The sequence below is a fragment of the Carassius carassius genome, chromosome 9 (genome assembly GCF_963082965.1).
Source record: "Carassius carassius chromosome 9, fCarCar2.1, whole genome shotgun sequence".
Lineage (NCBI taxonomy): Eukaryota > Metazoa > Chordata > Actinopteri > Cypriniformes > Cyprinidae > Carassius > Carassius carassius.
Genome location: NC_081763.1, coordinates 11,966,588 through 11,992,181, shown reverse-complemented (window position 1 = coordinate 11,992,181; position 25,594 = coordinate 11,966,588). Strand labels below are relative to the sequence as shown.

The window sequence follows — 25,594 nt, the reverse complement described above, 5'->3', positions numbered from 1 at the left end:
CAAGTCGTTGATTAGCCTCAGTGCAAGGGGATGGTGTCTTGTAGTTTGTGATGGCTCTCAGTCCTCTCCAAACTGAAGTAGAGTCGTTGGAAGTAAACTGGTCTTCCAACTTTTTAGCGTAGGTCTTTTTAGCCGCTCTAATCTCTTTGTTCAGTGTGTTCCTGGCCTGATTGTACAAGACCCTGTCCCCATTTCTGTAGGCATCCTCTTTGGCCTGACGAAGGTGTCTGAGTTTTACTGTAAACCATGGCTTATCATTGTTGAATGTTAAATAAGTCCTGGTAGGAATGCATATATCCTCACAGAAACTAATATAGGATGTTACGGTCTCTGTGAGTTCGTCCAGATCGGTGGTAGCAGCTTCAAAAACGCTCCAGTCTGTGATGTCAAAACAAGATTGTAAATCCTGCTCTGTTTCGCTGGTCCATCTCTTCACAGTCTTTACTACAGGTTTAGCAGATTTAAGTTTCTGCTTGTAGGTCGGTATAAGATGAACCAGACAGTGATCAGAACGTCCCAAAGCTGCTCGTGGAACAGAGTGATATGCATCCTTTATTGTGGTGTAACAGTGATCCAGTATATTACTGTCTCTGGTGGGACAGGTAACATGCTGTCTGTATTTTGGCAGTTCATGGGAGAGATTGGCTTTATTAAAGTCCCCAAGAATGATTAAAACAGAGTCCGGGTGTTGTTGTTCTGTGTCTGTGATCTGATCAGCGAGTTTCTGTAAAGCCAGACTTACTTGCGCTTGAGGAGGGATGTAAACACTAACCAGAATGAACGAGTGAAACTCCCGCGGCGAATAGAACGGCTTGCAGTTGATAAACTGCGTTTCTAGATCAGGACAGCACATCTTCTTTAATACAGTTACATCTGTACACCACCGTTCATTGATGTAAAAGCATGTCCCGCCGCCGCGCGATTTCCCCGTTGATTCTGCGTCGCGATCCGCTCTAAACAGCTGAAAGCCCGGCAGATGGAGTGCGCTGTCCGGTATGGCGTCATTCAGCCAGGTTTCCGTGAAACACAGAGCAGCAGAGTGAGAGAAATCCTTATTTGTCCGAGAGAGCAGAAGGAGTTCGTCCGTTTTGTTGGGTAGAGAGCGGAGATTTGCGAGATGGATGCTAGGCAACGGCGTTCGAAATCCGCGCTTCCTGAGTCTGACGAGCGCTCCCGCTCGCTTTCCCCGTCTGCGCGTCTTGAAGCGCTTGATCAGCGCCGCTGCTCCTCCGATAACAATGTTCAGTAAAACGTCTGTATAATAGAAATCCGGAAAAATATCATGTGGTGTGTTCTGCCGAATGTTCAGCAGTTCATCCCTGGTGAAACTGATCGTGTTTGTTAAACAAAAAACAGGAAAAACGAACAAAAACAGTACAAACACTGGAGAGCCAAGCACTGAAGCAGCCATGTGCGGCGCCATCTTGTTTTTCATATAGCCTGATGTTAATTGCAAGTGTATGATACAACACCAAGACTGACGACGCAGTGTGGTTTAATTGATTTGTGTCCCCTATTCTGTATTTTAGTAGAGTTTACCTTGAAACTGTTTTATTTGTCAACATCCATCAGACATCATATTGTTTGTATCTTGTTGCTTAAACTCAACACTGCTCCGGGTGTGTGTGTGTGTGTGTGTGTGTTCACTGCTCTGTGTGTGTGTGCACTTTGGATGGGTTAAATGTAGAGCATGAATTCTGAGTATAAGTCACCATAATTGGCTGAATGTCACTTTTCACTTTAAAATTGTGTATGATTATAGATAAAAGGCCTTGTGTTCAGTAAACAAAAAATATCTTGTTCTGATATTTTTTAGGTTAAAATGACTATTTATGTTGTGACAACTTGTGATATTAAGTTATTTTAAGTTGGGTGGACTTTAGTCCCCGTTTATTAAATTTACTCAAAAAAGCGCTTGCAATAGGTTGCCTTATTTTTTTAAGTTGACTGAACTTTTTTTTTTTTTAACAAGTGCTGATATAATCTAATAATATACAGCCCTAACACATATATGACACAATAACGACGACGACACAACTATCTAACTCTAACTCTGACTCTCTGACTCTACTACAACTGATTCATCTACTCCTGACAACACCCACAAGGTGACGTGTGTTTCGAACCCTTTATCCGGAAACGACACTCAGACCGAACCGATGACCTGTCCACACAAACCGAGGCCTCGTTTGTCATCAGTCACGTGATTTCCATGTTAACAACACAAGCCTTGAATCACGGCTTCATCTGGCATGCCCCTTTTTTCCCGACACAAGCTCCGATGCCTTGTTTCAAATGTCACATCACTATTTCTTGGTAAACGGGTGGAGTGACTTTGGTTTTCAAAAAACACAATGGACCAACACTGGCAGATGACATTGCACCCCAAATCATCACAGACTGTGGAAACTTAACACTGAACTTCAAGCAACTTGGGCTATGAGCTTCTCCACCCTTCCTCCAGACTCTAGGACCTTGGTTTCCAACTGAAATACAAAACTTGCTCTCATTTGAAAAGAGGACTTTGGAACAATGGCAACAGTCCATTTCTTCTTCTCCTTAGTCCATGCAAGACACCTCTGACATTGTCTGTGGTTCAGCAAATTCCTTGACACTTCTGTGTGTGGTGACTCTTGATGCCTTGGTCCCAGCCTCAGTGCATTCCTTGTGAAGTTCTCTAAAGTTCTTGAATCCAGTTTGCTTGACAATCCTCATAAGGCTGCAGTTCTCTCAGTTGGTTGTGCATCTTTTTCTTCCACACTTTTTCGTTCCACTCAACTTTCTGTTAACATGTTTGGATACAGCACTCTGTGAACAGATTTTTTGTGACTTACACTCCTTGTGAAGGGTCTCAATGATTGTCAGAGACCATCCTGAAGTCTCAGGAAACCTTTGCAGTTGTTTTGAGTTGATTAGCTGATTAGCATGTCATCATAGGCAAGGCAAGGCAAGTTTATTTATATAGCACATTTCGTACACAATGGTAATTCAAAGTGCTTTACATAAAAGAAAGTAAAATAATCATGAAGAAAAATAATAACAAAAATAAAACAAGCAATTTTAAAACTTTTAAAATGATTAAAACATTTACTTAAAATGAATTTAAAAACAATTAGAAAATGATTTTACATAAAAAAATAAAGTAAAAATAAAAAAAAACAGTGAAAATATAGTGCAATCAGTTCGGACATTGCACAGTGCTCATTAAATGTGACTAGTGTTTTAGTACATCTGATCTCTTCTGGAAGCTGATTCCAACTGCGGGCAGCATAGTAACTAAAGGCGGACTCCCCTTATTTTGTGTGAACCCTTGGTATTTCTAACTGACTTGATCCTAGTGATCTGAGTGCTCTGTTAGGTTTATATTCAGTGAACATATCTGCAATATATTTCGGTCCTAGGTCATTTAGTGACTTATATACGAGTAAAAGTACTTTAAAATCAATCCTAAATGTAACTGGAAGCCAGTGTAAGGACATGAGGACTGGTGTGATATGCTCAGATTTTCTGGTTCTAGTCAGAATCCAGGCAGCAGCGTTCTGGATGAGCTGCAGCTGTCTAATGGTCTTTTTGGGAAGGCCGGTGAGGAGCCCATTACAATAGTCCACCCTGCTGGTGATAAAGGCATGAACAAGGTTCTCCAAGTCTTGACTGGAAACAAAACATCTAATTCTTGCAATGTTTTTTAAATGATAGTATGCTGATTTAGTTACTGCTTTGACATGACTACTGAAACTAAGGTCTGTCTCCAGAATCACACCAAGATTCCTGACTTGATTTTTAGTTGTTTGACCCCTAGAGTCAAGGTATGCATTCACCTTGAACACTTCATCTTTGTTTCCAAATGCAATGATTTCAGTTTTTTCCTTGTTTAACTGAAGATAGTTCTGGCACATCCAACTATTAATTTCATCAATGCATTGGCAGAGGGAGTCAATGGGGCTGTAGTCATTTGGAGATAAGGCTAGGTAAATCTGGGTATCATCAGCATAGCTGTGATAGGCAATTTGGTTCTTTCTCATTATTTGACTTTGTGAAAGCATATACAGGCTAAACAAGAGCGGTGCAAGAATTGAGCCTTGTGGGACTCCATATGTCATGGACGTCCACTTAGACTTATGCTCTCCTAGACTCACATAATAGCCTCTCCCTTCTAAGTATGACCTGAACCATTTGAGTACCATCCCAGAAAGCCCGACCCAGTTTTCCAGTCTCTCTAGTAGTATCTTATGATCGACAGTGTCAAACGCATCACTGAGATCTAGCAATACCAGCACCAATATTTTGCCAGAGTCACAATTTAAGCGAATATCATTTATTATATTAATAATTGCTGTCTCTGTGCTGTGATGCGGTCGGAAACCAGATTGAAAATTGTCCAGGTATCCATTTGATAGCAAGTATTTGTTCAGCTGATTAAAAACTACATTTTCTATGATTTTGCCTATAAAAGGAAGATTAGATATTGGTCTAAAATTGTTCAAAATGGTATTATCAAGATTGCTCTTTTTCAGGAGGGACTTAACAACTGCAGTTTTTAGGGAGTTTGGAAATGTCCCAGAAAGAAGTGAGGCATTCACCACTTCTAAGAGATCTGCTTCTAAGCAGTTAAGCACACTTTTGAAAAAAGATGTGGGAAGTGTGTCAAGATAGCAAGTTGACGATTTTAGTTGCCGCACTATGTCTTCCAGAATTTTGCTATCAATTGTTTCAAAAATAGACATAGTATCTTTTTGATATTGTGGCCGAATTTGTCTGACCTCTGCATTACTTGAGGATGTGCTAATCGCCTTCCTGATATTGATGATCTCCTCAGAAAAGAAGGAAGCAAACTCATTGCATTTGCTGTCTGATAGCATTTCACTGGGAATCTGACTTGGGGGGTTTGTCAGTCTCTCAACAGTGGCAAAAAGAGTACGAGTGTTATTTAAGTTACTGTTTACAAGGTTTGAGAATAAATTCTGTCTAGCTGTGGCTAGTTTCACATTAAAAGCATGAAGGCTGTCTTTATAGATGCTATAGTGAATTTCAAGTTTCGTCTTCCTCCACATCCGCTCTGCTTTTCTGCATTGTCTTTTCATAGTCTGAACTGCTGTTGATCTTCTCCAAACTGATTTCTGTCTGTTTGTTTTCTTACTGACTATTATTGGTGCAATATCATCAATAACATTCTTAACTTTTGAGTTGAAGGAATCAAGGAGAATATCAACAGAGTCTGCAGAAATGCTTGGTGTTAAAGATATAGCCTCCATAAATAGTACACCTGTGTTCTCTTTTATGCATCTCCTTCTGACAGAGACAGATCTAGATTCAGTGGTAGCAGAGATCAATATATCAAAGAAAATACAGAAGTGATCAGATAGTGCTACGTTCTTAGTAACAATGGATGAAATGTTTAGACCCCTACTGATGATTAGATCCAGAGTGTGTCCACCTTTGTGTGCGGGTCCATGCACATGCTGAATCAGTTCAAAAGTGTTTAGAACCGTTATCATTTATTTTGTAGTTTTGTTTTCTGCATTATCTATGTGAATATTAAAATCCCCTGCAATTGCAAAACAGTCAAACTCTGAGGAAATCATTGATAACATTTCTGTGACCTCTTCAACAAAGGCTGGAGAGTATTTTGGAGGCCTGTAAATAATAATAAACAGAATGTGTGGGGCACCTTTCAACACAATCCCTAGATATTCGAAAGACAGGTACTGACCAAATGACACTTGTTTGCATTGATAGACTTCTTTAAATAGAGCAGCAACACCCCCACCTCTCCCAAATCATATTCTCATTTGTTGATATAGTGAATTGGTGGATTTTGTTAAATGTGAGCCAAAATCATCACAATTAAAAGAACCAAAGACTTAGACTACTTCAGTCTGTGTGCATTGATTTTATTTAATACACGAGTTTCACAATTTTAGATGAATTACTGAAATAAATGAACTTTTCCTCGACATTCTAATTTATTGAGAAGTGCCTGTAATTTGTCTCACAGAAGAAAGCTTTATGACTTTGGTGCCCCCCTTCGAAAACAGCTTCTTTTTGATGTCCATTATAGTGAAGCATTTGCATTACAGGAGAAAAATAAATAAAAAATATTAATACACTTTTTACATTTCACAAAGAACAATCTCTGAAGACCCATAATGTAAGGCAAAGTAAGACAAGTACAAGGAATTGTAAACTGTACTGGTGTGTGGAAGTTCACTGCATTTAGAAAACAATGTTAACACCTTTAGCAGATTCAATAATTGTTTTATTTGAAAGTACAAAATGTTTCATGACAATTAAAGCCTATAAATAACTATAAATAACATTAAATATGAAAACAATAAATATACTGGTATATAAAAAAAATGTACACAAAGATAAATAAATATATTTAAGTATACTCAAAACAATCCTGAAATATAGCCAACATGTATGTGCATCATGCCGACTGACTGACAGCTAATACATATGATCTGAAATACATAGCATATTTTTAAATTTAGTTAGCAAGTATAGTTTAGGCAAAGAGGCTTACTCTCACCTAAACCAGATAGAAAGGTTTTCACATGTATTTGTAAGAAACATAATTAGCTTGTTTGATCTGATAACTTGGTAAACACTTGGTAAATACAAGGTAAACACTGTATTAAAGCACTGCCCATTAGTCAAAATAAGCTACTCTAATTTACATTCTAGGTTTCATTCATTGCAATTACATACAGACATCTGAATACACAAATACATTTGTAACATTGTTTTTCTTTTTCTTGAGTTTTTGTTTGTAAGGCATTGTTTGCAGCATTTTTTTATTCTATGGAATGTGCCACTAGTCATAATTTTTTTTCTGTCATTAGGTCTTTTTCTGTCATTGGTTATCTGTTAAACTCTTGCCAGGGACTTGTTTGCGTTGTTTGCGATGATCTCCATCCTCTGAAGGTGGGTTGTCACAGCTCTCCGGATCTGCTCCCATGCGTGAGAACTATATTTCTTAAACACAAGAGGAACATCTTTAGCTGTGTATCACTGACTTTACATTTTATATGGAAGAAAATAATTCCCTTTACTCTTTACTAAGTAACATTAACATTGCAGAATCACAACTACAATATGCCTCATAAAGGCACTAAGAAAAATAAAGCTGATGACAGAAATCAGTCAACTAATTGAAGAGTATAAAATCACATACAGACAATGGAATAAGCTGTGATATCATATTATACAATCAAACTTACTTCTTTCTTTAAACTCTTCTTTAAAATCCTGAAGTGCCTTATTATCTTTTTCTCATATGACTCCATATGTGACGGCTTTTGGTATTGGGCCACCTGATAAAAAGCAAACAAAATATAAACAATGCGGGAAAATAACATAAATGACAAAATAGTTATAACAAAAAAATTGACATTTCATATAACGCATTTATTTAATTGCTCTTATTAATTTAGCCTTTTCTTCTGAACATCAACATTTTTATGATTAATGTCATATAACAGTTTTGAGGTTAAAAGATTGAGAGGAATCATTAAATCTAAATTCATGGTCTTTTACTATTTGACAATCCTTTTAATTAAATTATAGGATTATACGCAATTCATATGGAATTCTGATATTTCTCCTAAGCACAAAAACTTTCAGACAAGACTTACACATTCTTTGAGCTCAGATGACTGCCTGTGCAGGTCTTTTAGGAAATATTCCACTAGTTTCCATTGCTCTGGATTCATGTGTTCTTTAGCATCCATGAGGTTGATGATCTGATCTAAGGTCAAGACAAGAAACCTCACCTGGTCCTCCACCTGTAAGCAGATGGTCCCATATAAACACCGTTGTCATGTATTCATGTTTTGTAAGATTTTCACATCATGAAATCCTGATATCACTTTCCCCATTTATTTCGATAGCATATGTTTTATTTATGGAATGAAATATTTGCCCTCTGTATTCAATCACAGAGAAAAGTTTACAAACCTTAGCATCTCCTATCAAGTTGTACAGGTGTCCTGGAACCCGCACCTTAACAGCCCCAGGATGTCCACCCTGTAAGACAGAGTACAACTTGTAATTTCTGACGTTTTATAGCTGTTCATCCATATGCATATAAAAAACATAATTAAGACTTTTTACATAAACCTACAAAAAAAGAGAGAAAACTTTAATTGACTTTTTTATTTTATAAAATTGATTACTAACATAAATTGATTCATCTTTGTCAATCAACCACATTGTATGAAATACTATTGAATAAATCTCTGAAAGTTAGTGTAACAAAAATAAATGGAGAGAAGCAAAGATGTTGTAACATAATGAAGGAAACAATTTTACTGTGTATTTTTTTAAATGCTGAACGAATCAGATTAAACTGACAGCATCCCTCAAAAGGTTAAAAACACGTTTAGTGCAGTTTTTAAGAGAATCTGAATTAATGTACAACTATTAACAACTTAACAACTAAAATTAACAACTAGACATTAACATAAATTAACAACTAGACATTACTAAGACAAAAACAATATATATCTCCTCGAGAGCTTTAAGGACCTTGTAGAAAAGGGCTGTGGTTGTATTGCGCAGAGGTCTAATGTCTTCTGATGAACATTCAAAAATAAATCATGAAGCTTTCAAAGCGTAGGCTACTTACCATTTTCTCAAGCAGTGTCAGAGAATCGGCGTTCACCATCCTGTATCTGCCGAGCCATCTGCAAGCGGAGCATTGACTCAGAGTTACAAATATCACACAAATATATGTCCACATTTGAGTTTGTTTCATCTTTGTATACGTGCAATAGCTTTCTACTGTGTCGCTCGAGGGAATGATGCAGGGACATGGTGGAGTTTGCTGGATTTTATTCGGGAGTATATGGAAAGGGAAAACGCAGTGTGCAGGTCTGTACTATCCGGCTTACTTTCACTTTCTAGCTGTAGTTAATGTCCATAGACTACTATACAACATATCTCATCTGGTCTGCTATGAATAACAAAAACACTTTTAAAATCAATAGATTTTGTACTTACAAAAGAAGTGAAAAGTAGCCTATAGATATTTATATTTAATCGTTAATCGTCTTTAGCTCACTTGACTCCAGCACACAAACTTTCGTCTAAAACACAAATGAATGCTATTAACATCTTCAATATAAGTTACAGCAATCCCCAAATAAAGCAATTTCTCAAAATAATTACCTGATTCCAAAGTATTTCAAGGTCGCTGACGTTTCCAAACGAGAAGGGGTTTATACCTGCGGGATGTGTACAGAAGAACACTTTCTGTTTGAGACGTAATGCGTTACGCTTTGTTAACGCCACGTGATGACGCAACCTCCTACAATCGCTCTCATTGGATTTCACCGCACTTTCTCTTGGCGCAATGAAATGCAATTTCTCATCTTTTGTCAGTACACAAGAAAAAATGGGCTAGCATTGACCGTCAGTTTAAACAAATATTTGGCTTCCAAGCATATCTTTTTTTATTTGTTTTTACATAATAACACACGTGGGAAAAAGAGAAAGAAAAAAAAAGTAGGCTTTAACTTGAATACACTGTAAGTCGCTTTGGATAAAAGGGTCTGCTAAATGTAAAATAATATTAGTAATATTATTAATAATAATGATAATAACTATTATTAAAATATCTTAACAACAACAATAGGCCTACGCCTAATATTAATAATAAGGCTATAATAATAACTAGCTACTTTTATTATTATTATAGCCTAATTATTATTATACAGGCTTGTTGTTGTTAAAATATTTTATAGCATTTGCTTATCATAATATATTATTTTTTAAAAATGCACCCACGTTAAGCAATTTATAAAGCGGTGTTTGGAACAGGAGTAGCTAATAAAAAAAAAAAAAAAAAAAAAAAAAAACACTTATTAACAGAAAACAGTAATTTCGAAAACAGTGTTCAATCAGCGAATGACCAGCTTGCATCTAAATGACACTGATGAACTTGTACAACAACGACAGGAAAAATCTATAAAAATATAGATAATTGATAAAACAATCAGTAGGCGTGCAAATTTAAACAAATAAAGATAAAGGTTAACATTACAATAAGACTTCTTGCACTTACATAGGTTGTATAAAATCAACCTTGGTTCTTCAAGTTCAGTGTAGGTGTTTTAAATACATATTCTCAACACTGTGGTTTTCTCTGGTTCGTTATTACTACCTGCGAAGTTGATGACTTGTTTTATTGATATAATTGTTTGTTTGAATCCTTAATTTTTCAGTATAGAAAAATAATCTTTAACCAATCTACATCCTCCACGCGTGATTTCTATCAACGAGAACTTGAAAGCACTTTTAAGATGTTGCACCTCTTTGCCTGTAGATGGCAAGTTTGGCAAAGATGACTTTTCTAACGAGCCGCAAATAATGAAGCAGATTACAGGAGGTTTAATGATGTTTTGATCGCAGCAAAAACAAAAGTAACAGTGCAGAAGGTGCTTACAGTAGACGTTTTGTTCACGATATTAGATCTTTTAAAAGTGAAGGTATAATAGAAAGTTACGGGAGAAAACCTTTGCGTGAGAGTTGGCTCCGGGTTTCATTGTTCACTCATCGATACCTGTGTTTGATTTCTTTCGACCACAGCTGTCGCCTTGACCTTTTCTGTTGAATTTTGTGTGAGGACAGAGCCCAAAGTAATGTATACAATACTGGAGCAACAATAAATGATAAATTATAAGTTTCTTAATCTTCTTATTAATTTATTTTGTGTCCTGCTTAAATTTTTGTTAGAAACCATTTTTTTCTTTTCCCTCGAAATGACTGGAAATGTTCATGCTATATTTTCCCCAGTAATAGATTTAGACATCCATTGTGTTACAAACAACATGTAAACGAAACATTAATTCATAATAACAGCACATTCCCGAATAAACAGTGAATTGTAGCCTACAGAACAATAAAAGTTTGTTCGCTTATTGTAAACCTTTTAGTGTAGTCTATAGTTCTGCTTAATAAATATTTTTAGGCTATAAATAACAATTCCAGAGCCGTTAAAGCCAGTTTAGATTATAACATATTAAACATTCATGAATCTAAAATTAATTGATTCATTTTACTATATCGACTTCATTGGAAAATTAACAGTGCAGATAAATAAATAAATACATAAATAAAGATTTAAACAGTGTATTAAGTTGATCTTCTTCTCGTCATTTTTATCCAGTCTTTCTTCTAGTCATTCTTCTAGTCATTCTCCTGAAGTGGTCCATAACGACCAGAATGTCCTGGCGCACAGTTTCCCACGCGCAGCAGCTGAAATTCTGTCGGAAAGAAAAGTCACAGTTAAATGATGCAGACTGGAATTATGAAGGTATAAACAAATTTTTATATTTGTGTTATATTTTCGGTCTCGTTTGCTGAGTTTCTCACCTGCTGTGTAAGAAACTGATCGAGACTTTCGAAGTTTTCGACCAACGTCTCAAGTTTAAAGCTCATCACCACCGGGACCTAGATATTAACAATACTAACGGTTAACTTTATATATGTGGTGATGTGAGTGATTCGTTGCCTCGTCATCCTCATTATGTATTTGGCCAATGGGGTACCGCCCTTAGCGTATATAGACTCTGTGTTCATGCCTCCTGGGATGTGCCATTGTCGAAAGCCCGCCCCCTTGTCCTCATTCCAAGAGACCGTAGAGATATGCGTGTCAGCTGTGCAGCTGGTTGTTTTGATTTTAGTATTAAGTGATATTACATTGTTTCTTTATTTGTTTAGTGTGACACTCGGCCATTGAGGCTGTGCGCGTTTACGCGGTGACACTCACATTGTGGTAAGTTTTAATGTGGTACCGTCTAACTTTTCAGGAAGTTTGGCTGTTTGAATGATCTGCAATACGTTTAGTGTGGCGTGCCTTCGGGGCTTCCACCGGTGTGGCATCTTCTAATAGCCGCGTCGGATTACCAGCTGTTTATTGACTCACTAACGGACCCATCGTATGATTTCTGTGTGCATGTGATTTACGTGTGTGTGCGCGCCGATATTAAATCAGGGTGAGTTTTTTTTTATTTTTTTTAATTGTTTCTCTTTTAATCTGAAATGGGTTTTAATTAGATGATTAATCAATATTTGTGTTCAGGAAATCTCTTTGCCCGCTTTAAAGCAAGGTTGAGCAGCTACATTAACAACTTGCTATCAGAACCTCTTGCTTTTTGAGCCACGTCTGCTGCTTTGGAGGAAATCGAACTGATTGCTGTGATTCCATCCCGTTTGCTGTTCAGGCGAGCTGTTTTAGGCTCGAGTGGGCCTGAATGGGTTTTTTTTTTTTTTGGTTTCATGATTTTGTTTATCTTTTTTGTGTATTCCACAGGAGCTGAGTTTTCCTGGAAGCAGGCTGGTGGTGGTAGCTGCACGGCCTTCACCTTAACTGGGGTTTATTAGTGTTGTGTTATCTGATCACAATTTGTAGTGGAGTTTTTTTTTTTTTTTTAAATCGTGTTTTCCTTGCCGTGTGCAGCTATAGCTAGCCTGCTTGTCGGGTGCCTCAGCCCCTGTAGTGATTTACTTTTTGTTTTTTTGTCTTTACGGATTGAGAATTTATTGTGAGTTATTTAATTGTTTTCTTTAATAAAAATTGCTTGTGTAAATAAACTCACGTCTCCTGCCTCTCCTGAGCAAACGGATTTGTGTCCCGTTTATTAGATTATTTCCCCAGTAAATTGGGGTGGCGTAGTCACTAGTCGAGCCACGTTTTGCTACACGTGGCGTAGTCGGCAGGGTTGCACAGAATATCTGGCGGAGACGTGAGTTGTATATTTTTGTTTTATTAATTAAATTTTTGTGTTTTGGTTCTTTTCTTTTCCTTTAGGAACAAAGCAGCAGACGTGTGCTCTGACGGTTGCAGATTCTGGCTTGACCTCCTTAGGTACCATTAGTTGTGGGTGCTGAGTTCTACTAAATTGAGTAGGTACGTGCTTTAGGGATGGAGGGAGAATTACAAGAGCTAAAAGCGCTTGTGGCTCAGCTTAGAGCTGACAATGAGAGATTGCGACAGGAGAGGGTGTCTGAATCGCAGGGGGTCAGTGTTGCGGGACCTAGTAACTCTGCCACAATTACCGCTCCTATACTTCCATCAGCGGCTAGTAATACTCCAGTGACTGATAGGCTTGTATTTGTACCTAGGGATAGAAGGTGTCCAAAATTTAGTGGGAGGGCTGGGGTGAATATTGACGAATGGGTTGAGGAAGCTAAAGCTTGTATGAGGACCCGTTATTTGTCCCTTGCGGATCAGGCCTTCTTTCTCTTTGATCATTTGGAGGGGGAGGCGCGAGAAGAGACCCGATATCGGTCAGAGGAAGAGCGAGGTGACCCTGATAAAATTATTAGGGCACTGCGTGAATTGTATGGATGTTTATTGTCGTATGTAGCCTTGCAGGAAGCTTTCTTCTCTCGGAGGCAACAGGAGGGGGAAACGCTCTTGGAGTTTTCCCTTGCCTTGATGAGTCTCCTGGAGAAGGTTAAGCAGCAATCGCCAACTGTAATGGTAAACGCTGAGACGTTATTACGTGATCAGTTTGTTGAATATGTCAATAATAGTATGTTGAGACGTGAGCTTAAACAGCTGGTCAGCCGACAGCCTAATTCCACTTTATTAGAGGTGAGGAGTGAGGCCCTCCGGTGGGAGCAGGAAGGGATGCCGGGGGGTGCAAGGGCCCGAAGTTTATCGGTCCCAGTGGCACATGGAATTCAGTACGGCGTTCATGGAGATTCATGGGTGGGGGCTCGTAGTTCACCTCAGACGTCCGAGTTGGGTGAGTTAAGAGAAATGCTGAAAGCACAGCAAGAGCAGTTAAATCGCCTCACTCAAAGTTTCGCCCGATTGTCAGGCCCAGAGATACGTAATCGAGCCCCTCTTAGTGGGCCTGTAATCTGTAGAAGGTGCCAAAAACCAGGCCATTTTGCCCGAGATTGCAATGAAGAGCGGGTTATCCAACGTGCTCCGCATTCTACTGTACCTGTTGCTGGAGGTGGGCAGTTATCTACTTCTGTGCAGTCGGAAAACTAGTGCCCACCGAGCTGCGGAGTCACAGCTCGGTTGGGGACTTTACTGGCTCAGTTTTACTGAAGGGTTCTATTATGACGTCTAGTTTAATGTCGTCCTGTCCTCCTCTTGTTGTGTCCATAGGTGGAGTATCGGTGCCCTGCTTGGTTGACACCGGCTCGATGGTCTCCACCATTATGGAAAGCTGTTTTCAGCGACAATTTGCAACATGGGGACAGGAGCGACTTAAGTCATGTCAGTGGTTGCAGCTTCGTGCCGCTAATGGTCTTTCCATTCCTTATATTGGTTACATGGAGCTGGATATTGAGCTTTGTGGCCAAATTGTTTCCAATTGCGGGGTGCTTGTTGTTAAGGATCCTCCTGGTGGCTTGTGTGATCAGATCCCAGGGGTTCTTGGAATGAATGTGTTAAAACGATGCTACCAGGAGCTCTTTAGTCAGCATGGCCCCGCTCTTTTCAACTTGCCTGATGTGTCAAAAGCTCAGCATCTTGTATCTCAGGCACTACAATATTGTAGTGTTAATACCGTAACTGGTATAAACCATGTAGGGAAGGTCCATGTACGTGGTCGTAGGCTTTGTCGTATCCCAGGGGGCATGCTTAAGCTTGTTCCGGCAACTTGCTCTGATGAATTCTCTGCTGGAACCGTACTCTTTGAGCCTCTTGAATCCGGTTTACCCGCAGGGTTATTGGCTTCTCCGGCAGTAGTTCAGGTGAGCCAAGAGACCGCTTATATACCTGTTGTTAATGTTGGCGTGACTGTAGTGCTACATCCACGATCCATCATGGGCACATTGAGTAGTGTTTATGTGAGTTTACCCACAGGCGTTACAGAGGTCCCGCCGGTTACAGCTCGTGTTGGAGCGCAAAGCGCAGAAGTAGGACTTACTGTGCAGGAGCAGGTGGAGGCCATGGACATGTCTATTTTGTCAGAGGTAGAGCAGAGTCTGGTAAAATCTTTACTCATTAGGTTTCAGGCAGTGTTCTCTACCCAGGAAGGGGATCTGGGTTGTACAAATTTAATTTCACATGATATTCCCTTGGTAGATGAGACTCCAATTCGGCAGCGTTTCCGGCGGATACCTCCATCAGAGTATGAAGTAGTAAAGGCCCATATAAATCGGTTACTCGAGGCTGAGATTATTTGAGAGAGCTGTAGTCCATATGCTTCACCAATCGTATTGGTTAAAAAGAAAGATGGTGGCCTGCGCATGTGCGTGGACTACCGTCAGCTCAATGCCAGAACGAGGAAAGACGCATTTCCTTTGCCCCGAATAGATGAGTCCCTTGATTCTCTGAGTGGTGCTTGTTATTTTTCAACTCTTGATTTGGCCAGTGGCTATAATCAGGTTCCAGTCACAGAGAAAGATCGGTTTAAAACGGCTTTTTGTACACCCTTTGGACTCTTTGAGTGGAACCGTATGCCATTTGGCCTGTGTAATGCCCCGGGCACCTTTCAAAAGGTTAATGGAGCGGCTGTTCGGGGACCAACAGTGTCAATCCTTGCTCTTATACCTGGATGATGTGTTGGTATTCTCCACCTCTGTAGCACAACATCTGGCGCGTCTGGAGGTAGTTGAGTCGGTTAGAACGCGAAGGACTTAAGGTCAAGTTAAGTAAGTGTGCGTTTTTCCAAAGAGAGGTGAAGTATTTGGGCCACATTTCGGCTGAAGGGGTATTAACAGACCCTGCGAAGATTGATGCAGTAGCTAATTGGCGAACTCCATCTAATGTTGCAGAGTTGCGCTCGTTTCTGGGTTTCGCCAGTTATTATCGGCGTTTTGTTGAGGGGTTGGCCAAATTGGCATCTCCCCTACAGAAGCTGGTCGCAGTGTGTACTGGTTCGGGACCCAGAAAACAAGTGGTTCAGAGGTTTGCTGGAGCTTGGACTGAGCAGTGTCAGGTGAGTTTTGAGGGTTTGAATATTGGCATATGCAGATTTCTCCCAGCCCTTTATCCTGGAGGTGGATGCTAGCCATAGTGGGCTTGGTGCCGTCCTCTCGCAGGAACAGGAAGGGAAGGTGCGCCCTATTGCTTATGCCAGCCGCGGTCTGAGGCCCACTGAGCGCAACATGACTAACTATAGTTCCATGAAATTGGAATTTATGGCGCTCAAGTGGGCCATGAGCGAGATGTTTAGGGAGTACCTGTTGGGTCAGAAATGCATTGTCTATACCGACAATAATCCCCTCAGCCACCTGACATCTGCTAAACTGGGAGCTACCGAACAACGTTGGGCGGCCCAGTTGGCCGCTTTTGACTTTGAGGTTCGGTATCGTTCTGGGAGGAGCAACCGAAATGATGACGCTCTTTCTAGACAGAATCTGGGTTGTCAGGAGTTTCGGGAGAGTTTCTTACCGGGGACGATAATTCCAGCCATGGTGAGGCAGGTAGCAGAGGCAGAACCTGTAGTACAGGTGAACTAAGCAGTTATTACAGCATTGCCCAGTTTTTCTCTTGAAGATTTGAGTTTGCTACAAGAGGCGGATCCTGGTATTCAGAAGGTTTTGGCATTTTGGGAACAGGGTTCTTTTCCCAGCTCGTCAGTGCGCCAGCAGCTCCCTAAGTCTGTTCTGACGTTGCTCCAGCAATGGGACCATCTTTTAAAAAAAAATGGGGTCCTTTATCGACTGGTGTTACGCTCTGATGGGGGTGAGGAGGTGCTACAGTTGATTTTGTCTGCAGCTTTAAAACATGAGGTATTGACTGAGTTGCATCAACATCATGGACAACAGGGTGTTGAACGCACTACTGAACTAGTACGTCAGCGGTGCTATTGGCCGGGGATGACGGCAGAAGTGGGACAGTGGTGTCGAATGCGAACGATGTCAGCTGGCTAAAGACGTCCAACCAACTGCTCGGGGCTTTATAGGCCATGTTTTGGCTTCTAGGCCAAACGAGATCCTAGCTATAGATTTTACCCTGCTTGAACCTTCCATTTCTGGACACGAGAATGTTTTGGTGTTAACCGACGTGTTCCGTAAATTTACTCTGGCTGTCCCCACTAGAGATCAGCGGGCTGAGACGGTAGTGCAGGCTTTAGTGACAGAGTGGTTTTTTAAATTCGGGGTTCCAGGTCGTATTCACTCCGACCAGGGCCGGAATTGAGTCTGCCCTCATGAAACAACTCTGTAGGTTTTATGGGATCGAAAAATCTCGTACTACGCCCTATCATCCAGCAGGCAACGGCCAGTGCGAACGGTTCAATCGAACCCTTCATAATCTTCTTCGCACTTTGCCAACCTCCCGTAAACGGGACTGGGCACCCTGCCTTCCGCAGATCCTGTTCTGCTATAACACCACCCCCCACCAGAGTACGGGTGAGTCTCCATATCTTCTAATGTTTGGTCAGGAGCCTAGACTCCCTGTTGGGTAGGGTCCAGGAATCGGGGGGGGGGGGTTCATGAGTGGATGTTAGAGCATCAAGCTAGGATACATGTGGCATTTGAAGGGGCACAAGGGCGTTTGAAGGCTGCTGCTGAACGCCGTAAGAAACTGCATGACCAACACGTTCGTGATGCACCACTGAGGGAGGGTCAGCTGGTTTATCTCCGGGATCACCGCGTGAGAGGTCGTCATAAAATCCAGGACCTGTGGAGCTCGGTGGTGTATCAGATTGTGAGAGCTCCTATAGATTGAGGTTCTGTGTATGCTGTGGCACCTACGGACGACCTGAGTAAGATCCGGCATGTTCATCGTTCGTCAAAGAGGACTCGCATACAACGAGATCTGAAATGGGTTTTAATTAGATGATTAATAAATATCTGTGTTCAGGAAATCTCTTTGCCCGCTTTAAAGCAAGGTTGAGCAGCTACATTAACAACTTTCTATCAGAACCCCTTGCTTTTTGAGCCAAGTCTGCTGCTTTGGAGGAAATAGAACTGATTGCTGTGATTCCATCCCGTTTGCTGTTCAGGCGAGCTGTTTTAGGCTCGAGTGGGCCTGAATGGGTTTTTTTTTTTTTTTTTTTTTTTTTTTTTTTGTGTATTCCACAGGAGCTGAGTTTTCCTGGAAGCAGGCTGGTGGTGGTAGCTGCACGGCCTTCACCTTAACTGGGGTTTATTAGTGTTGTGTTATCTCTGATCACAATTTGTAGTGGAGTGGTTTTTTTTTTTTTTTTAAATCGTGTTTTCCTTGCCGTGTGCAGCTATAGCTAGCCTGCTTGTCGGGTGCCTCAGCCCCTGTAGTGATTTACTTTTTGTTTTTTTGTCTTTTTGCTTACGGATTGAGAATTTATTGTGAGTTATTTGTTTTCTTTAATAAAAATTGCTTGTGTAAATCAACTCGCGTCTCCTGCCTCTCCTGAGCAAACGGATTTGTGTCCCGTTTATTAGATTATTTCCCCAGTAAATTGGGGTGGCGTAGTCACTACTAGTCGAGCCACGTTTTGCTACATATACAACATTGTAAATAATGAAAGTAAATGTTGACTCAGTCCAACTACTGACTTACGAAGTTTAATTGAGCTTTTCGGTGGAGATGTTCCATTAGTTCTTTGAATGAATTGTTATTCCAGTGGCAGTGGCTTCTGTTCTTCTTGAAGAGCTCAAAGGTAGAGTTATATGCTATGTTCAGTGCCTGAGATATTTCTTCATCCATTGTCAAACTAACAGGATGTATAACAACAACAGTCCTAAATATGTCTAAAACTGACAGCTGAACGACACCAGAAACAGCAAATCAAGTTCTTTTAAATCACTTGAAAGCGGGCAGCTGCACTTGATGCTACTCCCTGCGGACTTTTAGATCGATCTGGATCTAATATTCCTGTCTTGTATTTTTATATTGTTGCCTACCTTATCGGGAAGACTTGTGAACCGATCAGACATCACCTTTTCCAAATCACGTGGACCTGCTTTATGACCCCTTGGGAAGAAGAAAAGATGTTTACGATTTTCAGCCATTAAATATCATTCATCCAGGCTTATTACACTGCTGCAATGCTTTTGTTAACATTAAATCATTAGTGTAGCCTAATGAGCAATATTTTGATCGAAAGGTAACACTTAAGGTAAACTCATTATAAATACATATATTAATCTTACTATTTATAGGCTACTAAAACATTGTTAACATGTTAACGTTCAAGTTGTATGAATTAACATTCGGCTAATAAAATGAATGAACAATGACGCTATATTTCTAAAATATAGATAAAAACCTAGATTATGTAAAATTGTTTTCCAGTTAGTGATACCTTGTTTTATATTGTTAATCCCGCAACTTTCCTCTAATAAATCTAGCAAATATTTATTAATATATTGATGTAAGACTTACCAGTTCATGCAGAATTGTAATTGTTTGATAAATGTCTCTTCTCTCCTTTTCTCGAATAAAAGATTCTACAAATATGGACGAGGATATGATAATCCACAGAAAATACAAAAAAGTTCTCATTGTGGTTTTGTATTGCAGAGGGCCGAGCAAATGTTATGACTACCAGGGCTGGACTGGGACAAAAAATCGGCCCGGGCATTTTTGCCCAGACCGGCCCACTATATGATCATAAACACCACCCATCTTTGCACGCCCTTAATTATATGCATACCAACTCCTGTTCATTAAAACCACTAATGCCATGTAATGAGTGAGTATAGGAACGAGTGAGAGTTAACAGATGAAATAAGTCAAAATTTAAATGTAATTTTATTAATAAGATTCGGGAGGAGCGCGTCAGATACTTAGCCTAACCAACACAGGTGGACCATAATCAAGTAATCAATCCCATAGTATAAATATCGCTGACTTACCTCTATCCACTGACGGTTTATCAGCATCCCTCCTCCACCCCATCTCCTCACTTCAAGTTCACTTTATAAATAGACGGGGAAGGGGGGGTACTCTAGGTTCGGGCCATTCCCGAGCTCGGAGCCCTTCCCCGGACAGCACGCCAAATACGCATTCCATACCTCAGCTAATTATATGTAAGCGTGAACTATTGAATATTTATTAATACAGTTGAACTATACTCCACAGCGGTGAATCCTTAAACAAGCTATAAGCGGCTCTGGCATAGCAATACCAGTGTTTCTTACAGGATTGTAGTAAAAACTATGGTGGTGTGTCCTCGGTCCTTCTAGGGGGGTTGGGGGGCATGCTCCCCCGTGAGAAAATTTTGTGCATTTTAATGTTAAATTCATTAATCTGGTGCACTTTGAGAGTTCAAAATTAAAAGCTCCAACCCATATTCAGTGTGCAAATTAAACAAAGAAAAATTCAAACCTCTTTTAGTTACAGTGTCTATTTACATTACACCTATACATAATAATAGTTATAATATTAATCCAATGACAGTAATAGCCATATTTTGTAAAACAAATGCACAAAAAAATAAAGGAAACTTTCTTAATTAGTTGTACCAATTTCTATACTTGAAAGAGATAAGCAAATGATCTTTTATTTTGACGCAAACTGCATCAAGCTTTTATTTTGGCGGAAAACATGGTTTACAAATGCCTCTTATTAAATTTCTAGTGAATTGCGGTAATCGTCAACTATGCAGATGTGGAAATAATCTACACTCATGACATGGCCTAAGTGTTTTGAAAGTAGTTATGCTTACCGCAGGCTCTACACTTTCTCATCTCTCTCCTGATCCTCCGTCCTCACTATCATCATCTGCCACAGGAGCTGATAAAACATATATTTTGACACAGTTTACAGTGTCTGCTTTAAGGGCCTGGTTCTATTTTTTCACGCTATTTATCTGCACATTCCTTGCGTTTCTTCTCCATCTTTTTTTACAGATACAAACTGACACTGCTGCCGCTCGCTCACTCGTTTAAAGTTGTGATTGGGCCAGCCCAGTGTCAATCAAGAAAAGAGCCAATGGGCTGCTGATCTACGTGTTTCATGGGCTGGTCTGTCAGAAAAAAAAACTAACACTGACTTTGACCAATGCATTACACCGGCACAAACCCAGCGCCGCCAATTAAGCAAAGCAAAACAAAACAAAATGAATGGGCCGCCGATGTACAAATTTTATGGGCCGTTTAAAAAAAAAAAGTATGAATATGAGATATCGGCCCAAAAAGCACCTCGGCCCACCGGGCAAATGCCCGGTATGCCCAAGGCCAGTCCAGCCATGATGACTACTAGGATCGCAAGACTCTGGCTATATATTGTTCTCCAAATAAAAAAAGAAAGATAGAAAGAAATTACCCTACTTCATTTGCATTCCCTTCAGCAGGTGACAGAGCGGGAAGCCGAGCGGTTTTATTATTGGAAGTTTCAGAAGGAGAAAAGGAAAGAATGACGAGCCTCTGTTCGTAGTGGTGGGCGTTCTTTTTCTCACTTTGAAAACGCAGTGAGATGGATAGGATTGCAATAGCACAGTTCACAGTATGTTTTTTTTTTCTCCAAAGTGTAGGGTAGACAAGAAAAGGTAAGTGCTAGTATTAGTTGGTCAAGTGCTGGCGAAAAAAATGAGTCTTTAGATGTTTTTTGAAAATGAGTAAAGACTTGGTTGTTCGAATTGAGATTGGGAGGTCATGCCACCTGTAAGCAGATATAATGCTGTGTAGGTAACTGGTCCCATATAAACACCGTTGTCATGTATTCATGTTTTGTAAGATTTTCACATCATGAAATCCTGATATCACTTTCCCCGTTTATTTTGATAGCATATGTTTTATTTATGGAATGAAATGTTTGCCCTCTGTATTCAATCAAAGACAAAAGTTTACAAACCTTAGCATCTCCTATCAAGTTGTACAGGTGTCCTGGAAACCGCACCTTAACAGCCCCAGGATGTCCACCCTGTAAGACAGAGTACAATTTGTAATTTCTGATATATTTCATAGCTGTACATCCATATACATATAAAACATAATTAAGACTTTTTACATAAACCTAAAAAAATAAAAAAAATGTAATTGACTTTTTTATATATAAAATTCATTAATATCACTGATTCATCTTTGTCAATCAACCACATTGAATGAATTACTATTGAATAAATCTTTGAAAGTTAGTGTAACAAAAATAAATGGAGAGAAGCAAAGATGTTGTAACATAATGAAGGAAACACTTTTACTGTGTATTTTTTTTTTAAATGCTGAACGAATCAGATTAAACTGACAGCATCCCTCAATATGTTAAAAACACGTTTAGTACAGTTTTTCAAAGAGTCTGAATTAATGTACAACTATTAACAACTTAACAACTAAAATTAACAACTAGACATTAACATAAATTAACAACTAGACATTACTAAGACAAAAACAATATATATCTCCTCGAGAGCTTTAAGGACATTGTAGAAAAGGGTTGTGGTTGTATTGCGCAGAGGTCTAATGTCTTCTGATGAACATTCACAAATAAATCATGAAGCTTTCAAAGCGTAGGCTACTTACCATTTTCTCAAGCAGTGTCAGAGAATCGGCGTTCACCATCCTGTATCTGCCGAGCCATCTGCAAGCGGAGCATTGACTCAGAGTTACAAATATCACACAAATATATGTCCACATTTGAGTTTGTTTCATCTTTGTATACGTGCACTAGCTTTCTACTGTGTCGCTCGGGGGAATGATGCAGGGACATGGTGGAGTTTGCTGGATTTTATTCGGGAGTATATGGAAAGGGAAAACGCAGTGTGCAGGTCTGTACTATCCGGCTTACTTTCACTTTCTAGCTGTAGTTAATGTCCATAGACTACTATACAACATATCTCATAATAATAAAAACACTTAAAAAATAGATTTTGTTATTAGAAAAGAAGTGAAAAGCATACATATTTATATTTAGTTTAATCGTCTTTAGCTCACTAGACACCAGCACACAAACTTTCGTCTAAAACACAAATGAATGCTATTAACATCTTCAATATAAGTTACAGCAATCCCCAAATAAAGCAATTTCTCAAAATAATTACCTGATTCCAAAGTATTTCAAGGTCGCTGACGTTTCCAAACGAGAAGGGGTTTATACCTGCGGGATGTGTGCAGAAGAACACTTTCTGTTTGAGACGTAATGCGTTACGCTTTGTTAACGCCACGTGATGACGCAACCTCCTACAATCGCTCTCATTGGATTTCACCGCACTTTGAATGAAATGGAAAGCTATCACAGAAGATGGAACCTGAGGCTGTACGGCTTACCAGAGCGGGAAGGAGAAGACGTAAAACAGCGTGTGATTGATTGACATCTGTAAGGCAGTCATTCAAGACCCCGAAGAAGATCTTCGCACCCAAATTGATGTAAGCCATAGGATCGGGAGGAGAGAGGATGGTAAAACTCGACCGGTGATAACAAGATTTACATCTAGATCGACCAAAGAAAAAGTATGGAAATGCGCGAAGAATTCGGAATTCCTCAAGATAAAGAAGTTAAAATTCGGAGAAGACTTAACTACAAAAGACAAAGAGACACGCACTAAACTGTGGCCACAGATTGAAGAGGCACGGAAGCAAGGGAGAAAAGCCTTCTTCGTCGGAGCCAAAGCCATCATTGAGGGTAAAGAAATAAAAATGTAATGAATGATAGCCAAGGGCGTAACTTTGGGTCTACCATTGGGGGGGGGGGGGGTTAAACTCGCGGCATATTTATTTATTTATTAATTTATTGTATTATTTTCTTGTGTAAAAGGTAACATGCTAATTTGCATAATTTAATTATGCAATCCCCCCCAAAACGGGTGACTGTATTGGAGCAAACAGCAGTTACAATTCAGTGACATTGGTTCTACACAGTCCCTGGCACCCTCTGGCTTTACCTCATAGGACACTGGCAAACGAACATCTAGCCAGCCAACTCCAGTCAACAAAACAAATCATCAGCTAACTCAGTGTTTCTCAAACTTTTCTGCCATTCCCCACTTCAGAGGTAGGAAAGGGTTCCGAGCCCCACCTGTCCCCAATCACCCCAACAAAATGTTAATAAACTAGGCTTTAAGTTTAACTGTTAAAATGTATTTTATTAACATCACATTTTAAAAACTTAACATCAAATAACAGCATTAAAAAATTTCAAATAAAGAAAATGAAAGTGCAATTATATTATCACTTTGCATGAAATAAGACTCAAAATTAGATTAAAAAATAATAATAATTGTGTTTGCATTTAGCTTCTGATAACATCAATACAAGTGTGGACTAACATTAACCTAGTTGTGCTTTGATTCATTTTGACACTTTGCAAAATCCATGCAAAAAGAACAACAAAAAAACAAACAAACAAACAAAAATAAAAATAATCTCAAATTGAACCAGAGGTGGTAAATTCCTAATAATGTACGTATTTTTTTAGGTATTTTAATAAGATAGATACCTAAAATACGTTGCGCATACAGCTCAAGTAATGCGATCGTTATAAAGGTGTTTGAACAACAAAACACATCCACTTGCACATATTTGACAATCGGAATATCAGATATATCCTGCTATAGCTAACACATTTGTGAAATTTTGAATAAAAAAGGAAATAAAAGCAGATCATCAGTCATTCAGCACTATTGTGGCTACGGTGTGACAAGCAATGAATGGCGCGTCTCCATGGGAACCATAAAGCGATACTACGATCAATAACGGTAGCCTTGAAATACTTTTAAACTTACGTGAGAAAAGGTTAAGTAACGTCAAGGCTTACATTTAAATGTGTCTTTGTTTTGAGTGTATGGTCAATAAATAACGGAATTTAAAAGATGGGCACAAAACCTGTTTGTCATGTTTCTATTCCCCACACTTTGAGAAACGCTGAGCTAACTTAACAGCTAACTTAAGGGTACCTCCGTTTGGTCAGGATTTTTCGGTTTTCTTTTTTTTTTCTTTTTTCTTTTTTTTTGGCTGGTGTCGACAAACAATAAAAAATCGTTGTCTGGCTGCCTTTCAGTGTCCTTTTCATCTTTCCGTCAGCTTTCTCCAACCATTCATCCCATCGAGGATGGGATGAGGTGGGCGGGGGGTACATTACAGATTATTTAAAATATGATACTATCTTTCTTGCTGGCAAATGAAATTAATAAAGAAAATGAACAAAAGTATTCATTCTGAATATTTCATATCTATTTTAATCTGAATGATGTGATGATATTGGGGGGGGGGGGGGGGGGGGTTATATTAGCTGGATCTGATTTTTGGGGGGGTCATGACCCCCGTAACCCCCGTGCAAATTACGCGCATGATGATAGCTCTGACGTGATCTAAAAGTGAAGTTTCCTATTTAATTGTGTTGAGAAGTTCAGTTAGCCTATCCTTAATAGGCTACGTTTAGAGATATGCTGTTATAGCATATTTGTTTGACAGTTAAAAAGTCCGATTTATAAACCCAAGTTTGCTTGTTCTAATTAGGAAAAAAAGGTGAAGAAAATCATTTTCTTTCTTTGTTATATTTAAAGCTCAGGCTTTTTCTTTTCGAGTTAACTTGTTCTACTTTTCAAGTTGTCTTTGTCATTTTATTCACTTAACGTGAGAGGTACGAGAACAGATTAAGAGGAAAGCTGTATTTTTATTTTGTAAATCTTTCAAGGCATATTTTTACTTTCTACAAGAAACGCATGCCTTAGCTTCAGATTTTAATTTCTGGAAAAATCAGTGGGGTGACAATATCTGGATGGCTTATGGAAACAGCAAATCTGCTGGCGTTGCCATA

At 39.4% G+C, this 25,594-nt stretch overlaps 1 protein-coding gene and 1 long non-coding RNA gene across 5 annotated transcripts; one reads left to right on the top strand and one right to left on the bottom strand.

The window, feature by feature from the left end:
* Window positions 1-6,628: 6,628 nt before the first annotated feature.
* LOC132148555 (interferon a3-like) lies at window positions 6,629-23,021 on the bottom strand. 4 transcript variants are annotated; one of them, XM_059557246.1, is made up of 6 exons: window positions 22,881-23,021; window positions 22,363-22,420; window positions 21,698-21,766; window positions 7,638-7,787; window positions 7,224-7,316; window positions 6,629-6,978 (listed from the first exon to the last, which is right to left on the bottom strand). In XM_059557246.1, exons 2-6 carry the CDS (start codon window positions 22,399-22,401, stop codon window positions 6,871-6,873), a joined length of 459 nt encoding a protein of 152 aa, XP_059413229.1. In that variant the 5' UTR covers window positions 22,402-22,420; window positions 22,881-23,021; the 3' UTR covers window positions 6,629-6,870. The 4 variants fall into 4 exon arrangements, with proteins under 4 accessions (XP_059413229.1, XP_059413228.1, XP_059413227.1 ...); XM_059557245.1 differs by lacking the exons at window positions 21,698-21,766; window positions 22,363-22,420; window positions 22,881-23,021 and adding exons at window positions 7,960-8,028; window positions 8,630-8,687; window positions 9,172-9,303; XM_059557244.1 differs by lacking the exon at window positions 22,881-23,021 and having other exon boundaries at window positions 22,363-22,593.
* On the top strand, window positions 11,723-12,260 carry LOC132148554 (uncharacterized). Its single transcript, XR_009434935.1, has 3 exons — window positions 11,723-11,779; window positions 11,851-11,999; window positions 12,086-12,260. It is a non-coding gene; the product is annotated as an uncharacterized LOC132148554 (long non-coding RNA).
* Window positions 23,022-25,594: the final 2,573 nt, after the last annotated feature.